Genomic DNA, 23,519 nt, shown 5'->3' with positions numbered 1-23,519 from the left:
TGTGCTTTTTGTTGTCGGCCCTTCAGGCCGGTATTTTATGTCTTTTGTGTACTTATTTTACTTGTGTACTTTTGTGCTTTTGTTATTTTGTAAATTGTGATTTGTGTTCTGTTTGTTTTGTTCTTGGTTTCTTGTATTTGTGAGCATGCTTACGTGTCACACTAACGTTACCCCTCATGTCTTGTACTGTGTTATTTATGTACTGTATTGCGTTGTGTTTGTGTTTATTGTTGTGTTTTTGTTGTTGGCTCTTCAGGCTGGTATTTAGTGTCTTTGTAATTTTGTGCTCCTGTGATTTTGTAATTTGTGATTTGTGTTCTGTTTGTTTTGTTCTCGTTTTATTGTATTTATACGCATACTTGCATGCTAAAATAAAAAATAACAAATAAAAAAAAGGCACCGGTTTGGATTAATTTTTTCGTGCTATGTGACTGCGAAACTGGAATTGTCATCGACATGATAATGTATTCAGGTACGGACGTTGACACACAAGGTCAAGATCCACACGGGTTCCCAGGTAGTGTCGTGAAAAAGACTCATGGAACCATTGCTGAACAAATGGCATATCCTGTACACTGACAACTACTACACCAGCCCCTTGTTGACCAGATTCCTCCGTAACTACAACACCGCCGTATGTGGCACTTTCAAGGCCACAGGAGGGAAATGACAGTGTTTGGTATGGGTATTGCAGAGGGGTGAATGCCAGCTGCTAAAGTGTGATAAAATGTTATCCGTGAGCTGGAGGGACAGACGCGAGGTGAATATGTTAACAACTATTCACACTGTTGCTACGTTGGACAGTAGGAAAGTAAACTTTGCAACAAGGTGCCAATGTATAAACCTGATTGTGTCATTATCTACAATGTAAATATCCGGCTAGTTGATAAATGAGACATGATGGCTGGTGCTGTCGAGTGCATGCGACTATCCGTGAAGTGGACGAAGAAATTCTTTTTCCACCTCATTGAGGTTGCTGTGCAGAACTGGTTCAACATGTATCTCGTGAAATCTGGCAAGAGTCCCTCAATACATACATTTAGTGTTGCTCTAGTGTCACAACTTCTTGTAAAGTAGAGGGTGGAGGGCTGTGTTGCAACACGTGGGGTGCCAGCAACAATCACTCGCGCAGTTCCTGACAGACTCATGAGTAAAGAACACCTTGATGTACACAGGCTTGGTTATATGCCAGGCACAAGCATACGGGACAAGGGGAAATGTGCCTGTGTTGTTTGCAACAACACACAACTTAGGAAACGCAAGCGAAGATCCATCTGAACCTGGTGAGTTGAGTGCTAAGTTCCCCTATGCACTTTCGACTGCTTCACTAATTCTCATACACTCATGCCGTTCTAAATGTGTTGATAGGGGATGTATATAGTGTGTGATACTGTACAGTGTGTAAAGCTATATAAATAAAAATGGAAATGTTCGTTTGTGCATAACAGCTAATCTCCGAAAGTTCTTCACCGATTGCTTTGAAATTTTCACACAACGTTCCATTCGCATCCGAGCAGATTTCTATATACATACTATATAGATGTCATGTCTGTGATCGTAAAAAAAACATGATTTTTTCTGAAAAACTGTGGTTTACATGTGTTTTTCATGTGAGGGAAATCTTAGAAACCTCTTTACCGATTGCTTTGAAATTTTGACACATCATTGCATTCGAATAGGTGCGTCTTTTTATATAACTACTATATAGATGCCACTCCTGTGACAGGTAAAAACTTGCATTTTTTAAAAACAGCGCCATCTGTTGCACATAAGACCAACACATGCTATACTAAATATGTTACGGTTCCATTTCAATGTTTCTAATTTTATTGATAAATTGAATTTTCATAAATTTTGATTTATTTTAATTTTGATTTAATTATTTTTATGACATTGCCTTGAAATTGAGCTGTGTTGTTTCAACCCATTCTCACACTTTCGTATAGTCAATATTGACTTATTAAATACATGCATATGTGACATACTAATTTATTGTGAATATTTTAGTTTACCTTGAAAAGCTTCATAGAAAACACCGACCTTACTTAACCTTCTTAGTATGTTAAGATAAGCATCTTATTGCTTCATAATTACAATTATTACTTAACCTATTATAGGTATAGGTTAAGTAATAATTGTAATCTATACCTATATTATAGGTATAGATAAGTAATAATTGTAATTACGAAGCAATAAGTTGCTTATCTTAACATACTAAGAAGGTTAGGTAAGGTCGGTGTTTTCTATGAAACTTTTCAAGGTAAACTAAAATATTCACAATAAATTAGTATGTCACATATGCACTTATTTAATAAGTCAATAATGACTGTAAGAAAGTGCGAGAACGGGTTGGTTGCTTACCATACCGTTCATTTTGTGAGTATAGTTTATTTTTTTTTTATTTTTTTTTCATTTCGTTTTTGAGCTGTTTTTCTTATATTTCAGTGATGGGAACATCTGGGGCCAGATTCATGAAGCAGTTATGCAAGTACTTAGGAACGTGTACATCGTTCCTCAATCTTTGATGGTTTTGGTTACATTTATTAAACAGTTTACAAGTATGAAAACTTGCCAATCAACTGTTGTTATTGTTATAAACAGCCTCCTGGTGCTTCGGAGCTCATTAACTGTTTAATAATTGTAAACAAAGCTGCCAAAAATTGAGAAAAGATGTACAGGCTCTTAAGTGTTTGCGTAACTTCTTCGTGAATCTAGCCCCAGATCCTTTGAAGTTCCCAATTTTCTGATGGGAACATCAGATCATTTGATCATCAGACGAGGGAGTGGGGGATGTTGGGAAGGACGAGGGGACGTTAGTGGGGGGGGGGAATGGTAGGGAGGACGAGGGGACGAGGGACGGGGAGATAGTGGGGAGGACGAGAGGATGGTGGAGTCGGGAATGGTTAGGAGGACGAGGTGATGCTGGAGTGGAGGAAGAAGGGGAGGAAAAGGGACAAGGGAGTGAGGAATGGTTGGGAGGACGAGGGGACTGGGGAGGGGGGAAATGGTGTGGAGGATTAGGAGATAGGGGAAGGTTGCTGCGGCTCAGCAACGCACACGCGTTGCTGAGCCACAGCAACGCGTGGCCGGGGTACAGCTAGTAAGTTATAAATGTATATATTTGAACATCAAATGTAGAAAATATAATCAATGTTTATGGACACATCTGTGATACTTGTAACACAGTGTCTTGCAACAGTACGGATGTTCTGCTGCTTGAATATTGTAAATGTGTTCAATATGCATCGGATTAGTCAGAAAAAAATATAAATGCATTTGAAATTGTGCAAAAAAAATAAACAAAAAAATATTTGTGGCAACTCGCACTTGTTGATTTTGCCGCACGGCCTCCGGGAGTCTAAGGCACGGGCGACCATCAAGCCAAGCCGTGACGTCACATGACATATTCCAGACACCATTGCGGTCAAAGTAAGTACAGTTGTGAAATTTTTTCAACATATATGTGATCAGGGGAAAGGTATTTAACACTTTTGGAAGGACAAAATTTTTTGGGCGAAAATATTTTTTTCGGCGTACTATGGTTTGTCACATTTTAAGGCCGAGCAGTGCAGTGGATATACTGTTGGTAACACTTACTCATAAATTGTTCAATAGTTCGATGCCAGTGTTTGATCTCGGTGTAGCGCATGGTAGGGAAGAACGCCACGACCGCTGCCACGTCACTCCTGTGGATATATGGGTCATGACAGCCAAGACATCCAACCGGCTCAGTCGCAGAAAACTTGAGAATGTGAATGAATAAATTTTTAACATCTATACTTTCAGTGTTATAAATTATATGTGTTAATATCACTCTTAAAGCTCGAAACTTTATGATCTAATATCTTAAAATATTTGAATGAGTTACGTACATTCACGATAAGATATCCAAGGATATCTTAGTATAAAAACCGGATAAATGGTGGATATAAAATATTAAACCAGAACTGGAGAAACAGATTTACCTATTCTGCAGGGAGAACTGTTGGCGCATGGCCTGGTATTGGTAGTCCGGGATGGCCAGGTTGGTGCTGGTGTAGGTGTAGTCCGAGAGTGTACACGGCCGCTGGCACCTCCTGTACGCTGTGTACACGGTACAAATATATCATTAATCTCACTTTTTTCATGTACAGATCATTTATTATACATTATCAAATGGATTCTGTAGTACATTAATCTACATTCTTGACTCACAATCAGGAATCTCGGGTTTGATCCTCTAGTAGGATAGAAATGGTTAGGCATTTTTGCTTTCACTTGGTGCCTCTGTTCACCTTGCAGTAAACTGGTATCCGGAAGTCAGGCAACTCTTGTGGGTTGCAACTCAACTCTAAATATACAGGCTTCCTGTCCCCGACAACTGGAACTAAAGCACAAGACATGTGCATGGAAGTATTGTGCAAGCAGTCTGGGAGTACACCTTTATCAAGTGTTCACGTGTTAAACACAACACAAAAGGGGGACAATATCAGAAGAAACACGGACAAATTCTTGTAAACATGTCTGGGAATTATAATTCAGACCCGGTTACTCTGCTGCTGTAATATACAACGGTTGTATTATCCAAAGTGGTACAAAAAGATACATTACTGAATTGTCTTCTCATTGTTGGGACATGAAGACTTTATTTTATTACACCGTTATCTACATCGTGTTACGGCCCTACTGGGGCGTAACCGGGTTCTTTTCTGGTGTTATTAGAATTCGGGAATTCGGCCCCAAGTTAGTAGTGGCTTTCAAGAGGTGTGTTCCGTAACGCAAGTTAAATTAAAGTGGAAGGGATACAAATGCTCGGATTTATATATATAATCACCACCACCATAAACAAATATATAAACAGTCACACAGGGGTTATTGTGGTGTTTGTGTGTTACTGAGGAAGTCTTGGTTGTAGGGTTGATGTAAAGTCATGACTTGGTTACTGACTTTAATACTTAATATGATTACATGACTAGTAGCTACCAAGCTTGGCGGGCGTCCTGTACGCTCTCTTGTTTACCTCCAATCTCTCTCTGGCGTCTGCTCCGCCACACATAGAAAACGGATGGTACCATTTTCTGTGAACATGACATCCCTCCTTTTCTTTAAAAAGAATGAATACAGGATGTCTACCATGCTTGTAGCACAAAGCAAAGTTATTGACACAAAGTAAGTTATTAACATATCAAGAGATACTGCATACATTTAACATTAATTAAGCACACAAAGAATTTAAACAACTTAATCTTTTCCACAAAGGATTTCAATGTTAAAAATACATATGCAATGTTAAACAAACATGAAAGAAACTACTACAAAGTTACAAAATATTGAATGAGATATCTGCATTATTCAAACAATATTAAATTTAGTTTAGCACAATAAGTAAATACTTTTCATTACATAGGAACACAATTAATCATCAAATCGTGTAGGGCGTTTAACATGACGTTTAGGACGAGAGTCCTTAAATGCAATAACATCCCTTGATGAATTGTTTGTCGGGTTATAACTATTTTTTTCTTTTTCTTTTGCACGACTTTGCACTTCATCATTTTCTACACTAGTTGGAATCACTTTGAAATAAGCCATATTACGTGTTATACTATGATCTCTATTACTAGCTGTTACCATAGTTCCTTTTACACTAATCACTTTATATGGTTTTGTATCATACGGCATATCTAACTTTCCCTCTTTTTTCTTTTTAACGAGAACAGTGTCACCAACCTTTATGAACTGTTCCTTTGCACGTTGATCATGAGCAATTTTCATTTTACCCTTGGCTAGTGCATCCTTCTGAGCGAGACGTTTATCCGTTACCTCGGCTGGCATGACGGGTAGTGCGATTCTCATAGGACGTCCAAATAAAAGTTCGCCAGGCGACTTGCCCAGTGTTCCATGTGGTGTTGCACGGTAGTTCCTGAGAAAAGCATACATAGCTTGTTTCCAGGATCGTCCTTCGGCATGAGCACAGCGTACCGCTTTCATGAGAGGTTGCATGAATCTCTCAACTTCTCCATTTGCTTGGGGATGTAGTGGCATCACACGGCGATGTTTGAATCCAATATGCTCAGCAAAGTTGACAAAGTCTTGTCCATTGAATGGCGGTCCATTGTCCGTCTTGACAACTTCAGGAATGCCAAAGTTTGAAAAGATCTTGTCAAGTTTCGGGATGACGGCCTTTGCAGATGTGGAATTGATGACTTCTACTTCTGGATAACGTGAGTGATCATCAATGACTACCATCAAGTACTCTCCAGTTGGTAGTGGTCCGCAGAAGTCCATTGATACTTCCGTCCATGGTGCAGCAGGTAGTGGTGAAGGTTGTAGAGGTGTTGGTCTTGAAGTATCCACTGCAGCTTGGCAAGGGACACAGGCATCATGCATATCCTTTGCTTGACGATCAATGCCAGGAAACCACACCTTTTCTCGTAGCAGCTGTTTCGTCCTAACAAGACCTTGGTGTCCTTGATGTGCAAGCTTCAGAGCACGTTGCTGGAGAACAGCTGGAATCACGATACGAGTACCTCGCAGCACAGTGTCGCGTTGTTGCGTAACACTTAATTCTGTCTGGATGCGTTCAAGTGCTTTGAATGCATCTTGGTCAACTCCTGAGGGTGGGATGCGTGGAAACTTTTTCTTAGTCAATGCATCCACTGTTGCTTGCAGAGTTGGGTCCTCTAGGGTTGCAGTACGGATTTCATCAAGAGTAAGAGCCTTAGGGACTGCATCACAGGTTACAGAGTGTACATATTCCTCGGCAACTTGCTGATGCTTGGTGATGGTGAAACTGTTTGCAGGATGTCGACTGATGTAATCAGCGGGATTGCCTGCACCCGGCTTGTATTTCACCGTAAAGTTGTATGGTTGCAGACGAAGAGCCCATCTCTCAATGCGAGCTGGTGGTTTGGACTTTGGATTATTGAAGATGGTCTCCAACGGTTTGTGGTCAGTGACTATCGTGGTGAAGGGTGCACCAAGCAGATACACATTGAAGTGTTCACAGCCCCATACAAGAGCAAGAGCTTCCTTCTCTGTCTGACTGTATCGTTGCTCAACATCTGTGAGAGAACGGCTGGCGTAGGCAATTACTACTCTGGAATCTGGTTGACCAGGTTTGTGTTGGGCTAAAACAGCACCTAATCCAACAGGACTAGCATCCACCGTTAATTCAGTGTCCATTGATGGATCAAAGTATGCAGCAGTCGCATTCTCTACTAGTGCATCTTTCACAGCATCAAATGCATTTTGCTCGATATCGCTCCAGTATCATGATGCATTTTTCTTCAGGAACTCACGTAGAGGCTTCGTAATGGTAGCAAAATCTGGAATGAAGCGAGAACAGTAGTTTGCCATTCCCAGAAAACTATGTACTTCAGTGGATGTTGAAGGAGGTGCAGCATTCTTGATATCTGCAACTTTCTTAGGATCTGGAGACAGACCTTTGTCACTAAGTACATGTCCAAAGAATTATATTTTATGTTGATTGAACTCACACTTTGCTCGGCTTAGCGTCAAATTCTTTTCTCGTAAGCGTTGCAATGTTGCACGAAGAGCTTTGTCGTGTTCAGCTTGGGTACGGCCATAAACAATGATGTCATCAGACATGTTGTCAGCATTAGGTATGTCTTGCAATACCTGGCTGATGATGTGCTGGAATACCTCGGCAGCACTGTTAATACCAAAACTCAGGCGCTTGTACCTATACAGACCTCGATGTGTCGTAAACGTTGTGATGAAGCGACTCTCATCATCAAGTTCAAGCTGATGATAGCCCTTGTTTAAATCTAACTTGCTGAATACAGTTGCACCATTCAAGCGGTAGATCATATCATCTACAGTGGGTGTAGGATGGCGTTCACGCATTATTGCCTTGTTGGGAACACGCATGTCCACACAAATGCGTATCTCATCTGGATTCTTCGGCTTTGGTGGAGTGACAATTGGGCTTACCCATGGTGTTGGACCTGTTACTGGTTCAATGATATCTAGGTCGATCAGCCTATCCAGTTCGGCATCGACTTTCTTGCGAGTATGGAATGGTTGTCGGCGATGTGGTTGGGCAACTGGAATTACATCTGGGTTGATATGCAGATGTACTTTGCTATCAGTATAACAACCTATGGATTTAAATCGATCAGAAAATTCAGCAACAATACCATCAACATTGTTTGCAGATTCCACTGCTACAGCATTAGAAAGCTGAAGTAGCCCCAATTTGGTTGAAGTCTTGTAACTGAGTAAAGACTCCTTTGCATTCCTAACAACATGGAATGTAGTAATGAGCATTGCATTCTTTGACTTAATCTCTGCAGTGAAAGTTCCAATCACTGGCAAGGCTACCTTTGAAGCATAGGCAGTGGCTTTGCCATTATAGTTCTCAAGCTTTGGGAACTGTTTTTTAAATTTTTCATAGTGGCACTCAGCAATGGTATCAATGTTTGATCCAGTGTCAATGAGAACTTTGAGACAAATACCAGCAATGTATACACATGTCTCTGGGTTGTTTGGAAGATCATTCCATTCTGTGATTGCTTGTACTCCATAAGTATAATCACATTCACTGTCATCTGAGACTGGTTGTAATGAAATGTTGTCTTGTATATTATTAACATTCTGGATATGAGGTGCAATATTGTGTTTACCACCTCGACCCCTATGACCTGATCCTCGTACAGTGCTTTTATTCATTGACTGTGGTTTCTTTAGTGCGGAACGACACATAGCACCAAAATGACCTAGTTTTCCACACTCATAGCACTTCTTACCTTGAGCAGGACAAACATTATCTTGGTGTGGGTAGTCTCCTCCACAATTGTAACATTTATTGTTGACACCCTCTGATGTGGGTCGTTGTGACTGCTTGAGTCTTGTTCCTTGACCCCAGTTGTGACGTGGTTCTCGGCTAAATTTACTGTTAGGTTTGCCATGATATCTTCTTTGATCACGGTGTCCTCCCTGAACCTTACGTACCTCATCACTGTTAGTAACAGTGGCAGCACCGTTATTGGCACTGCACTCCATGACACGAGCATCACGTGCAGCATCTTCCATTCGACGAGTAATATCCAGTATCTTGGTAAGAGAACTTTCATCATCAACAAGTTCTAGAGCTCTTCGACGGAGACGTGTAGATGTGCATGTTTCAATTATTTGCTGTTTGATTTCTTTGTCAACAGCAGCAAACTCACAATGGGCTGCTAAACCCTGCAGACGTGTGTGGTATTGATCCACAGTTTCATTAGAGAGTTGTTTTGCTCTCCTGAAATGCATAATTTCCATAGCAGTATTTTGCCTTGGTTTGAAATGCTCTGTTAGTTTGGCTTTGGCAATGTCATAATCTTTGGCACCACCAGTGTCTTTCAGTGTGTCAAAGATGTCACAAACTCTATCACCTGCATAATGAAGTAGAAAGGCACGCTTTCTTTCAGCACTTTTGATGTCAGAAACAATCAACAAATTTTCAAACCTTTTAAGCCATTTGACCCACCTCTGTGACAGGTTTGTCTGGTCACAGTCAGGATCAAATGCAGGAAACTCAGGTATATTTGCCATTTTTTACTGAATAAATGTAACTTATCACTTAAATGTTCCTCAGAATATTAAACACTTACTGCACTGTATATGTTAGTCAAGAATTCACAGTAATTACTTTAATTTTGCAAAGCACACAAGCATTTTAATGCAAAAGTTCACAACAGTGCACAATATAGCAGCAACTGACTTCTTACCTAGCCCTTGTGTACATGCGTTGTTCCTACTCACAGCAGCAGCACAGCAGTTGGCACAGCAGCAGTTGGTACAGCAGCAGTTGGTACAGCAGTTGGTGCAGCAGTTGGTACAGCAGTTGGTGCAGCAGTCAGTTCAGTGTGATGAATTTTGTAGCACGAAGCGTCGTTTCGTAACCAAAACATCAGGTTTTGTACACATCAAAGCGTCATTTCGTACACAACGTCGGCAGATTCCTCAGTACACAGTTTCTTCAGCATAGCTTGGGTAGCACACAGCTTGGGTAGCACACAGCATTGGTTAGCACACAGCATCGTTTAGCACACAGCATTGGTTAGCACACAGCATCGGTTAGCATACAGCATCGGGTATGGCGCTCACAGCTTCTCTTCCTCCTCCAGGCAGCATGCTTCTCCCTTGTGTTTGAAACTGAACAAATACCTGCGTTCACAGTTCATCCTCGTCGCCAATGTGGTGTTTGTGTGTTACTGAGGAAGTCTTGGTTGTAGGGTTGATGTAAAGTCATGACTTGGTTACTGACTTTAATACTTGAGATGTTACATGACTAGTAGCTATCAAGCTTGGCGGGCGTCCTGTACGCTCTGTTTACCTCCTCTCTCTGGCGTCTCAGCCGCCGCACATAGAAAACGGATGGTACCATTTTCTGTGAACATGACAGACCCCTCACTGGACTGCCACGTATCTAAGAGGAATATTAAATGAGGAAGATACACCAAGGACAAGGGTTATTCGCTTATTACTAATTATAAAATAAAAACCATTAAAGCACTGCCACCACCTTCCCGACCAACCATACCTGAATGTGTCTATCACCGATCCCCCAGGAAGGCAAGGAATCAGTAACCATGGGACTCCGGGTAATATGAATTTCAGTAATAAATTTTGGAAAATTAGTTTGTGTAATTTACGTTACTAATTTAAATCCAAGGGCAACTTTAGTATCGATTAATTGTTAGGAGAACCTGGGGGGGCTTCCAATACAACACCTAAAAATGACAAAGTAGCAAAATATATAAAAGGGGAGTTAAGTGAATACCACTGGACAAGCTATACAATTTATTTTATGAAACATGTAAATTAAGACAATTTGAACACATCACCTATTCTATTTTCCCTAGAGGCACAATAGATATTTATTGAGGGCACGAAACTCAACGTGCTACTATACCTTAAATACCCGCACTACGGCCACGATGTTAATGGCTGCCCTCAGCCCCGAGGATACGGGCTTGCGGCCCTGTTCCTAATACACTCCCAAGACACACTAATGAAATTTTGTTTTTCCAACTTATTGCTGGGAAGGATTACTCCTCCCACCATCTAATACAGCCCCAGGCTCCACCCATTATTTTGGCCATGGCCAACCATTTTACACGTAGGCCTGAGGTCTGGCTCTCTAGGGCCAATAAGGACTTGGCCCTTATCTCAGGCCAATCACCTTCACTGATCTGCCGTGGAAAGCTACATGAATTCCTGAAGATTGAGTCAGCTCTCCCCAGCTAAGAGAAGGGAGGACAAGGCGCCTCTATGGGGCCCCAGTACACCTGCGAGCAATGTTTACAAAACTTATAATTTATGTTCAAGCCTGTCTCCTCTAAGATCAAGGGTAGGGACATTTGACTCTGCCTGGTATGGGGAAGAGGCCGGTGAGAGGGGAAGAGAGGGGATGAGAGGGGATGAGAGGGGGTGGAGAGGGAAATATCTGAGTGGGGAAGTTGAGTGGGAGAAGCCAAGGTATCCACGACCACCCTACCCTCAGGTCAACCTCTTGACCCTGACAAATGGGCGACAGGGGGGGGAAGAGGAGGAGACAAATGACGGCCAAGGGGAGGGGAGAAGGAAGGAGGGGAGAGGGAGAAGGAAAGGAGGGGAGAAGGAGAGGGAAAAGAGGGGAGAAGGGAGAACCAATGAGCTGAGCCCCAGATCATTACAGTGTTTGCAGCCCTAACGGAAACTCAAACAAAGGACTACCATGATGGTGAAATATGGATCTCAGAATACAATCTTTTCATATGTGATAGGAAACACCGGCTTCAGGGTGGGGTCAGCCTCTACATCAAAGACACACTCATCTGTACTGAGCTGCTAAACACCTCAAATGATATGGTGGAAATGCTGATAATCAAAATAGAGATCCTAAATGTAGTTATTGTTCTTGTATATAAGTCACCGGAGGCAAACCCTTAGCAGTTTAAAGACCAACTAATGAAAATAGAACACTGCTTGGAAAACCTCACAAATCCAGCCCCGAACATCATCCTGCTTGGGGACTTCAACCTACGGCACCTGAAATGGAAGCACCTGGCTAATACAGTAATATCAGAAAGAATACCAGGAAGTAGCCTAAATGAACAGGCACATGCAAATGACCTGCTACGGATGTGCGACAGGTTTGCCTTAAACCAGCAAATAGTAGAACCAACTAGGAAGGAGAACACGCTGGACCTCATTTTCATAAATAATGATGAATTGATCAGGAACATAATGATTACAAATACCTGTTACTCGGATCACAACTTAATTGAAGTTCTGACAACCATGGGGAATAGACCTTCAAAACCAGTCCAGATTCCCGGTGGAGGAGATTTCAGCAAATTCAACTTCAATAATAAACAGATAAACTGGGAGCGAATAAACCAGGACTTCACAGAAATAAACTGAAAAGAACAGCTAGAAAATGCAAACCTGAACCAGTGCCTGGAAAAAATAAGCTCAGTAGCACTAGAAATATGTTCAAACCGCATACCCCTAAGAAAAAAGAGAAAGAGATGCAGATTGGAATGGGACCGTCGTTCCCTATATAGGCGAAGAAAACGAATTGTGGAACAACTTGAGAGTCGCACCCTATCTCAAGAACGGCGAAGAAGGTTAGGTAGAGAAATAGAAACAATTGAACTCAAGCTACAAGAATCATACAAAACCCAGGAGAGGCAAAGAGAGCAAAAGGCCATCAGTGAAATAGAGAAATCCGAAATATTTTTTCTCCTATGCAAAATCAAGATAAAAAACCACATCTAGTATCGGGCCCCTACGAAAGGTAGATGGAACTTTCACCGATGACAACAAAGAAATGAGCGAGTTACTGAGGAAACAGTACGACTCTGTTTTCAGCGAGCCATTAAACGCACTAAAGATTGATAACCCAAATGAATTTTTCATGGATATGATACCAACATCAAATCATATATCAGACGTCGCCCTATCCCCACTGGATTTTGAAGAAGCCATGCCATAAACAGTATGCCTATGCACTCTGCACCAGGCCTGGATTCTTGGAACTCCATATTCATCAAGAACTGTAAAAAAAACCTATCGCAGGCCCTTCACATTCTGTGGAGACAAAGCCTAGATACTGGCGTTATCCCTGACATACTAAAAACAGCAGAGATAGCACCACTCCATAAAGGAGGAAATAAGGCAGAGGCAAAAAGTTACAGACCGATGGCACTAACATCGCACATCATAAAAAATTTTGAGAGAGTGCTAAGAAGTAAGATCACAAAATACATGGAATCACAGCATCTCCATAACCCCGGACAACATGGTTTCAGTACAGGGCGCTCTTGCCTGTCGCAGTTGCTGGACCACTATGATATGGCACTAGATGCTATGGAAGACAAACAAAACACTGATGTAATTTACACAGATTTCGCAAAAGCTTTTGATAAATGTGACCATGGTGTTATTGCACATAAAATGCGTTCAAAAGGAATTACCGGGAAAATAGGCAGATGGATCTACAATTTCCTGACTAACAGAACCCAATGTGTAATAGTCAACAAAATAAAATCCAGCCCATCAACCATGAAAAGCTCAGTCCCCCAGGGTACTGTGCTTGCTCCAGTACTTTTTCTCATCCTCATATCGGACATAGACAAGAACACAACCTATAGCACTGTATCATCCGTTGCAGATGACACTAGGATCTTCATGAGAGTAGGCAACATAGAGGACACGGCAAACCTCCAATCAGATGTAGATCAGGTCTTTCTATGGCTACAGAAAATAATATGGTGTTTAACGAAGATAAGTTCCAGCTCATACGCTACGGAAAAAATGAAAATATAAAAACGGACACAGGCAATCATAATATACGTACACGTACAAAACACAGGCAATCATAATATAGAACGAAAAGGCAATGTAAAGGATCTAGGTGTACTCATGTCGGAAGACCTTACCTTTAAAGAACACAATAAAGTAGCCGTCACAACTGCAAGAAAAATGACAGGTTGGATAACAAGAACCTTTCATACTAGAGATGCTGTACCGATGATGATACTTTTCAAAACGCTTGTGCTCTCTAGAGTGGAGTACTGCTGCACAATGACAGCCCCTTTCAAAGCTGGAGAAATTGCTGACCTGGAGAGCATGCAGAGATCCTTTACTGCTAGAATCTACTCAGTAAAACATCTAAACTATTGGGACCGACTAAAGAGCCTAAATCTGTATTCCCTTGAGCGCAGGCGGGAGAGATACATAATAATCTATACGTGGAAAATAATTGAGGGGCTGGTCCCAAACCTGCACACAGAAATAACATCACATGAGACCAGAAGACATGGCAGGATGTGCAGAATACCCCTGTTGAAAAGCAGAGGTGCAACAGGTACTCTGAGAGAGAACTCTATCAACATCAGAGGCCCGAGACTCTTCAACATGCTTCCACTACACATAAGGGGCATAACTGGCAGACCCCTCACAGTGTTCAAGAGAGAACTGGATAAGCACCTCCAAAGGATACCCGATCACCCAGGCTGTGATTCATATATCAGGTTGCGAGCAGCCGCGTCCAACAGCCTGGTTGATCAGTCCAGCAACCAGGAGGCCTGGTCGACGACCGGGCCGCAGGGATGCTAAGCCCCAGAAGCACCTCAAGATAACCTGTAACACATTGTAACGTAACGCGGAAATCATCTTTCTGCAGTCCAAAATAACATTATGAAATGTAAAGTGAGACTTAGTCCAGCTCCATTACATCTCTTACCATATAAATATTACTGTGTGCCAGTTTTAGCCCCTGTAACACAATGTAACGTAATGTGGAAATCATCTTTCTGCTGCTGTCCAAAATATACCACGTGACTGCGGGAGCGAACATTCGAGCGGTGTACCTCTCAATGTCTGTCTATCGCATGACTGGGTTAATGAGCACAAGATCCCACACCATACCTGGTCCTGCTTACCCCCTACACTTAGTAACGTAACGTGGAAATCAACTTTTTGTCTGACGACCAAATAACATTATTGAAAATGTGAAGCTTTGTAGATTTAATTTTAAACAAAGGTGCGCCACTAGTCCTCGAACTAAGAGGGGTGAGTTAGGAAGAAATACTTTGTGAAATATGCACAGAAGAGTTTGGGGTGACATGATCACTACCTACAAATTCTAATATTTTTTGTTAACTGTGTGATCACAACATATACCTCCTGGTCACTTGTTCTGCCTCTCACTAGTCAATAAACACAATTTTTGAATAATTTCTTGACTAAAATAGCACTCCGAAACATCTTTGCACATTTTAATTTTTCATTGACACGTGCACAGCCATCAAAGGGAATCTCACTACTGCCTGGATGTCTTGTGTGTTAAATAAACGGTCCTTACCTAGCTTATCATTTTCTTTGAGAAACTTATGTGTGGTGATCATATCTCCCGAGTCCGCACCAATAACCCACACATCACCCAACTTCTGTTTTCAAATCATAGCTCGCATCTAATTTACGTGTTTTTTTTTTTTTGTTTTTTTTTCAGAAACTAAGTTTTGAGAATAAGCACAAAGTCACCAATTACTATTCGTATCATCAAAGTTGTTCTCAGAGTTTTTTTTAGTTTAAAAAGAATACTTCCGCCATCCTACATCCATATTGAGAAAGAGAAGGCAAACATAACTTGGTTATTGCATCTAGTTTTAAAAAGGAGTTTGAATAAGAAGTCATGTTCCATAAAAAATACTTTAGAGCATTCATTATTTATGAGCAGTAAGAGGGAAACGGGATTTACACATACAATTTCTTAGCATTACAACGCTAACGAGGTAAACATAACATAAAGAAGACAATAATGTAGTAGTACGCTATTAGCCGGCTAGTCAAAAACTTAACATAATAGATATGATTTCACAGAGTTTTAACCTTTACAAGTTTTTCAATGTTTTATCTTCACTTGTGCTAAGTGAGCCAGACAAAATGTGGCATTGCACTATTAGCAAGGCAAGGCAATACATAACAAAGACAAAAAGTAGCAATACGCTATTAGCTAGATAGTCAAAACATATAACACGCATTATTTCACAGGCTTTTTTTTCTAGCAAATAAGGTTCCTTTAAGCAGTTCAACACATCAAACACTACCAGTCCACGAAATAAGAGGGTGACTTAGGAGGAAAGAAAAGGTATTGTGAAATATGCACCACACCACCCTCTGGAAGACAGAAGAGTTTGAGGAGACGTGATCACTACCTACATCGTCTCTTCCTCTTTCTCTCATTAGTCATTAAACATTCTTTGCATCATTTCTTGACTAAAATAACACTCCAAAACATATGGGGTCATTTTTATTCTCATGGTCATATTTGTATTAAAACAGTTTGTTTCACAGAGTGACGAGTTATGCAGAGTGACGAGTTATGCAGAGTGACGAGTTATGCAGAGTGACGAGTTATGCAGAGTGACGAGTTATGCAGAGTGACGAGTTATGCAGAGTGACGAGTTATGCAGAGTGACGAGTTATGCAGAGTGACGAGTTATGCAGAGTGACGAGTTATGCAGAGTGACGAGTTATGCAGAGTGACGAGTTATGCAGAGTGACGAGTTATGCAGAGTGACGAGTTATGCAGAGTGACGAGTTATGCAGAGTGACGAGTTATGCAGAGTGACGAGTTATGCAGAGTGACGAGTTATGCAGAGTGACGAGTTATGCAGAGTGACGAGTTATGCAGAGTGACGAGTTATGCAGAGTGACGAGTTATGCAGAGTGACGAGTTATGCAGAGTGACGAGTTATGCATAGTGACGAGTTATGCTTAGTGACGAGTTATGCAGAGTGACGAGTTATGCAGAGTGACGAGTTATGCAGAGTGACGAGTTATGCATAGTGACGAGTTATGCTTAGTGACGAGTTATGCAGAGTGACGAGTTATACATAGTGACGAGTTATACAGAGTGACGAGTTATGCAGAGTGACGAGTTATGCAGAGTGACGAGTTATGCAGAGTGACGAGTTATGCAGAGTGACGAGTTATGCAGAGTGACGAGTTATGCATAGTGACGAGTTATGCAGAGTGACGAGTTATGCAGAGTGACGAGTTATGCATAGTGACGAGTTATGCAGAGTGACGAGTTATGCATAGTGACGAGTTATGCAGAGTGACGAGTTATGCATAGTGACGAGTTATGCAGAGTGACGAGTTATGCAGAGTGACGAGTTATGCATAGTGACGAGTTATGCATAGTGACGAGTTATGCAGAGTGACGAGTTATGCATAGTGACGAGTTATGCATAGTGACGAGTTATGCAGAGTGACGAGTTATGCATAGTGACGAGTTATGCAGAGTGACGAGTTATGCATAGTGACGAGTTATGCAAGTGACGAGTTATTGCAGAGTGACGAGTTATGCAGAGTGACGAGTTATGCAGAGTGACGAGTTATGCAGAGTGGACGAGTTATGCAGAGTGACGAGTTATGCAGAGTGACGAGTTATGCAGAGTGAGAGTTATGCAGAGTGACGAGTTATGCAGAGTGACGAGTTATGCAGAGTGACGAGTTATGCAGAGTGACGAGTTATGCAGAGTGACGAGTTTTATGCAGAGTGACGAGTTATGCAGAGTGACGAGTTATGCAGAGTGACGAGTTATGCAGAGTGGACGAGTTATGCAGAGTGACGAGTATGTCAGGGTTATGCAGAGTGACAGAGTTATGCAGAGTGACGAGTTATGCATAGTGACGAGTTATGCAGAGTGACGAGTTATGCAGAGTGACGTGACGAGTTATGCAGAGTGACGAGTTATGCAGAGTGACGAGTTATGCAGAGTGACGAGTTATGCAGAGTGACGAGTTATGCAGAGTGACGAGTTATGCAGGTGACGAGTTATGCAGAGTGACGAGTTATGCAGAGTGACGAGTTATGCAGAGTGACGAGTTATGCAGAGTGACGAGTTATGCAGAGTGACGAGTTATGCAGAGTGACGAGTTATGCAGAGTGACGAGTTATGCAGAGTGACGAGTTATGCAGAGTGACGAGTTATGCAGAGTGACGAGTTATGCAGAGTGACGAGTTATGCAGAGTGACGAGTTATGCAGAGTGACGAGTTATGCAGAGTGACGAGTTATGCAGAGTGACGAGTTATGCAGAGTGACGAGTTATGCAGAGTGACGAGTTATGCAGAGTGACGAGTTATGCAGAGTGACGAGTTATGCAGAGTGACGAGTTATGCAGAGTGACGAGTTATGCAGAGTGACGAGTTATGCAGAGTGACGAGTTATGCAGAGTGACGAGTTATGCAGAGTGACGAGTTATGCAGAGTGACGAGTTATGCAGAGTGACGAGTTATGCAGAGTGACGAGTTATGCAGAGTGACGAGTTATGCAGAGTGACGAGTTATGCAGAGTGACGAGTTATGCAGAGTGACGAGTTATGCAGAGTGACGAGTTATGCAGAGTGACGAGTTATGCAGAGTGACGAGTTATGCAGAGTGACGAGTTATGCAGAGTGACGAGTTATGCAGAGTGACGAGTTATGCAGAGTGACGAGTTATGCAGAGTGACGAGTTATGCAGAGTGACGAGTTATGCAGAGTGACGAGTTATACAGAGTGACGAGTTATGCAGAGTGACGAGTTATACAGAGTGACGAGTTATGCAGAGTGACGAGTTATGCAGAGTGACGAGTTATACAGAGTGACGAGTTATGCAGAGTGACGAGTTATGCAGAGTGACGAGTTATGCAGAGTGACGAGTTATGCAGAGTGACGAGTTATGCAGAGTGACGAGTTATGCAGAGTGACGAGTTATGCAGAGTGACGAGTTATACAGAGTGACGAGTTATGCAGAGTGACGAGTTATACAGAGTGACGAGTTATGCAGAGTGACGAGTTATACAGAGTGACGAGTTATGCAGAGTGACGAGTTATACAGAGTGACGAGTTATGCAGAGTGACGAGTTATGCAGAGTGACGAGTTATGCAGAGTGACGAGTTATACAGAGTGACGAGTTATGCAGAGTGACGAGTTATGCAGAGTGACGAGTTATGCAGAGTGACGAGTTATGCAGAGTGACGAGTTATGCAGAGTGACGAGTTATGCAGAGTGACGAGTTATGCAGAGTGACGAGTTATGCAGAGTGACGAGTTATGCAGAGTGACGAGTTATGCATAGTGACGAGTTATGCAGAGTGACGAGTTATGCATAGTGACGAGTTATGCAGAGTGACGAGTTATGCAGAGTGACGAGTTATGCAGAGTGACGAGTTATGCAGAGTGACGAGTTATGCATAGTGACGAGTTATGCAGAGTGACGAGTTATGCAGAGTGACGAGTTATGCAGAGTGACGAGTTATGCAGAGTGACGAGTTATGCAGAGTGACGAGTTATGCAGAGTGACGAGTTATGCAGAGTGACGAGTTATGCAGAGTGACGAGTTATGCAGAGTGACGAGTTATGCAGAGTGACGAGTTATGCAGAGTGACGAGTTATGCAGAGTGACGAGTTATGCAGAGTGACGAGTTATGCAGAGTGACGAGTTATGCAGAGTGACGAGTTATGCAGAGTGACGAGTTATGCAGAGTGACGAGTTATGCAGAGTGACGAGTTATGCAGAGTGACGAGTTATGCAGAGTGACGAGTTATGCAGAGTGACGAGTTATGCAGAGTGACGAGTTATAGCATAGTGACGAGTTATGCAGAGTGACGAGTTATACATAGTGACGAGTTATAGCAGAGTGACGAGTTATGCAGAGTGACGAGTTATGCAGAGTGACGAGTTATGCAGAGTGACGAGTTATGCAGAGTGACGAGTTATGCAGAGTGACGAGTTATGCAGAGTGACGAGTTATGCAGAGTGACGAGTTATGCAGAGTGACGAGTTATGCAGAGTGACGAGTTATGCAGAGTGACGAGTTATACATAGTGACGAGTTATACATAGTGACGAGTTATGCAGAGTGACGAGTTATACATAGTGACGAGTTATGCAGAGTGACGAGTTATGCAGAGTGACGAGTTATGCAGAGTGACGAGTTATGCAGAGTGACGAGTTATGCAGAGTGACGAGTTATGCAGAGTGACGAGTTATGCAGAGTGACGAGTTATGCAGAGTGACGAGTTATGCAGAGTGACGAGTTATGCAGAGTGACGAGTTATGCAGAGTGACGAGTTATGCAGAGTGACGAGTTATGCAGAGTGACGAGTTATGCAGAGTGACGAGTTATGCAGAGTGACGAGTTATGCAGAGTGACGAGTTATGCAGAGTGACGAGTTATGCAGAGTGACGAGTTATGCAGAGTGACGAGTTATACATAGTGACGAGTTATGCAGAGTGACGAGTTATGCAGAGTGACGAGTTATGCAGAGTGACGAGTTATGCAGAGTGACGAGTTATGCAGAGTGACGAGTTATGCAGAGTGACGAGTTATGCAGAGTGACGAGTTATGCAGAGTGCCGAGTTATGCAGAGTGACGAGTTATGCAGAGTGACGAGTTATGCAGAGTGACGAGTTATGCAGAGTGACGAGTTATGCAGAGTGACGAGTTATGCAGAGTGACGAGTTATGCAGAGTGACGAGTTATGCAGAGTGACGAGTTATGCAGAGTGACGAGTTATGCAGAGTGACGAGTTATGCAGAGTGACGAGTTATACATAGTGACGAGTTATGCAGAGTGACGAGTTATACATAGTGACGAGTTATGCAGAGTGACGAGTTATGCAGAGTGACGAGTTATGCAGAGTGACGAGTTATACATAGTGACGAGTTATGCAGAGTGACGAGTTATGCAGAGTGACGAGTTATGCAGAGTGACGAGTTATGCAGAGTGACGAGTTATACATAGTGACGAGTTATGCAGAGTGACGAGTTATACATAGTGACGAGTTATGCAGAGTGACGAGTTATGCAGAGTGACGAGTTATGCAGAGTGACGAGTTATGCAGAGTGACGAGTTATGCAGAGTGACGAGTTATGCAGAGTGACGAGTTATGCAGAGTGACGAGTTATGCAGAGTGACGAGTTATGCAGAGTGACGAGTTATGCAGAGTGACGAGTTATGCAGAGTGACGAGTTATGCAGAGTGACGAGTTATGCAGAGTGACGAGTTATGCAGAGTGACGAGTTATGCAGAGTGACGAGTTATGCAGAGTGACGAGTTATGCAGAGTGACGAGTTATGCAGAGTGACGAGTTATACATAGTGACGAGTTATGCAGAGTGACGAGTTATACATAGTGACGAGTTATGCAGAGTGACGAGTTATGCAGAGTGACGAGTTATGCAGAGTGACGAGTTATACATAGTGACGAGTTATGCAGAGTGACGAGTTATGCAGAGTGACGAGTTATACATAGTGACGAGTTATGCAGAGTGACGAGTTATGCAGAGTGACGAGTTATACATAGTGACGAGTTATGCAGAGTGACGAGTTATGCAGAGTGACGAGTTATGCAGAGTGACGAGTTATGCAGAGTGACGAGTTATGCAGAGTGACGAGTTATACATAGTGACGAGTTATGCAGAGTGACGAGTTATGCAGAGTGACGAGTTATGCAGAGTGACGAGTTATGCAGAGTGACGAGTTATGCAGAGTGACGAGTTATGCAGAGTGACGAGTTATGCAGAGTGACGAGTTATGCAGAGTGACGAGTTATGCAGAGTGACGAGTTATGCAGAGTGACGAGTTATGCAGAGTGACGAGTTATGCAGAGTGACGAGTTATGCAGAGTGACGAGTTATGCAGAGTGACGAGTTATACATAGTGACGAGATTTCACTATGAGCACAGTTTTAAGAGAGTTCACAGTATATTAATTACAGTCGTGGATATGTTATGTTATGTTTATGAAGATCATTGTTTCTTATTTTTACCCATTTTCACTACGCCCTGCTTTTCAGTCTTCTCATGTTCTTTTCAAATAAAGTTTGCTTACTGTTTTCCAGTAGATGGGCTTCACACTACATATATTTATCAACTTACAAATTCTTTACAACTTCAGTTCAGTTTCTTTTCAATATCGCGGCTTTTTGTTGTTTCTCCTGTCAGTATCTAGTTCATGACCTCGTATTATCAATGTCATTACTGTTTGTCAACAAATTTTTTTTTAGTTAGTTCAAATTATTTTGTGCACATCACATGGTTACCGCATTGTCCACCGCTGATGTGTGAATCATATTTCCTCTTTCACAAAAACATATATATATTTATACTTGAACACTACCCCCTCACAGTCTTTTATGCTCATCATAGCTAACATGTGCACTTGACTTTTACTTATTTAATATTTTCTCATTCTTTTCAAATATTATATTTGAATTCGAAATTTGGATTGAACTCCGGTCCATAACCAGATCCCGGACCAGTGTTGTAAAACAGTCTCCAATAAATAATGACGGCTTTCCCATACGAGGCGATGGGCGAACAGTTACACAAGAGGAACTAGGTATGCTTATTAATTTTTGGTCTGACGAATTGACAGAAAAAATATCTCAATACCTGGAAGAGAAGGAGGGTCCAATGTCTTGGTTGAGAGGCTCACCGGTTTTTATATCAACTGTGTTCAGATTGAACATCCAATAAGATTAGGCTCACATATAGACTATCCTGAAGGCTTGCGTGGAAAGCAGTTGGTTTCCAATCCAGAGGGAGAGGCTGATATATGCCTTATGCAGTGTGTTGCGGCTTATAATTGTTACCTAAAGGGATGCATCTAGATAATATTCGCGCTAGATCTGTGAAAGCTAGTTGGTGTCTCAGATACATTAACTGACCAGCTGATGTTAATTCTGCAGTGACATTTGAGGATATTCACAAGGTAGAGAAAATTAATAAAGACAGTATATACATCTATTCACTAGAAAGAGATGAAAATGTGAGGCGACAACGACACTACATTACACTAGCTAGGAAGGGAAGAGGGGGATATACAGATGTTATACCATTGCTGATGTTGGAAGCTCAACACTTAGTACTAATAAAGGATTTTAACCAATATGTAGATAATATGCAAGGTCATGGATATCTAATCCCATTTCATCACAGCTTTTGTCATTGTTGTTTGATGTCCCTCCCAGCAGATCACATGCACTCGAAGTCATAAAAGCACATGTGACTAGGACCATACCCCCGTCCGTAGTTACGGAGAGTAATCTTCCTCTCTGGTGGGTAAAATTTGAGAGTCTGATGTACTTTACAAGTACTTTCATGAGCCTGCATGCTTAAAGGAACCTTATTTGCTAGAAAAAAAAGCCTGTGAAATAATGCGTGTTATATGTTTTGACTATCTAGCTAATAGCGTATTGCTACTTTTTGTCTTTGTTATGTATTGCCTTGCCTTGCTAATAGTGCAATGCCACATTTTGTCTGGCTCACTTAGCACAAGTGAAGATAAAACATTGAAAAACTTGTAAAGGTTAAAACTCTGTGAAATCATATCTGTTATGTTAAGTTTTTGACTAGCCGGCTAATAGCGTACTACTACATTATTGTCTTCTTTATGTTATGTTTACCTCGTTAGCGTTGTAATGCTAAGAAATTGTATGTGTAAATCCCGTTTCCCTCTTACTGCTCATAAATAATGGATGCTCTAA

General features: G+C 41.9%; 1 protein-coding gene across 1 annotated transcript in view; it reads right to left on the bottom strand.

The window, feature by feature from the left end:
- Positions 1 to 3,961: 3,961 nt before the first annotated feature.
- LOC138353791 (uncharacterized) overlaps positions 3,962 to 23,519 on the bottom strand; it is a 104,650-nt gene continuing 85,092 nt past the window's right edge. Inside the window, exon 5 of the mRNA XM_069307196.1 lies at positions 3,962 to 4,083. Coding sequence (XP_069163297.1) covers positions 3,962 to 4,083 — 122 coding nt within the window. The remainder of the gene's footprint in view (positions 4,084 to 23,519) is intronic.

The sequence above is a fragment of the Procambarus clarkii genome, chromosome 59 (genome assembly GCF_040958095.1).
Source record: "Procambarus clarkii isolate CNS0578487 chromosome 59, FALCON_Pclarkii_2.0, whole genome shotgun sequence".
In the NCBI taxonomy this organism is placed as follows: Eukaryota; Metazoa; Arthropoda; class Malacostraca; order Decapoda; family Cambaridae; genus Procambarus; species Procambarus clarkii.
The sequence above is the reverse complement of the archived record's forward strand: the minus strand, read 5'-3'. Positions and strand labels throughout refer to the sequence as shown.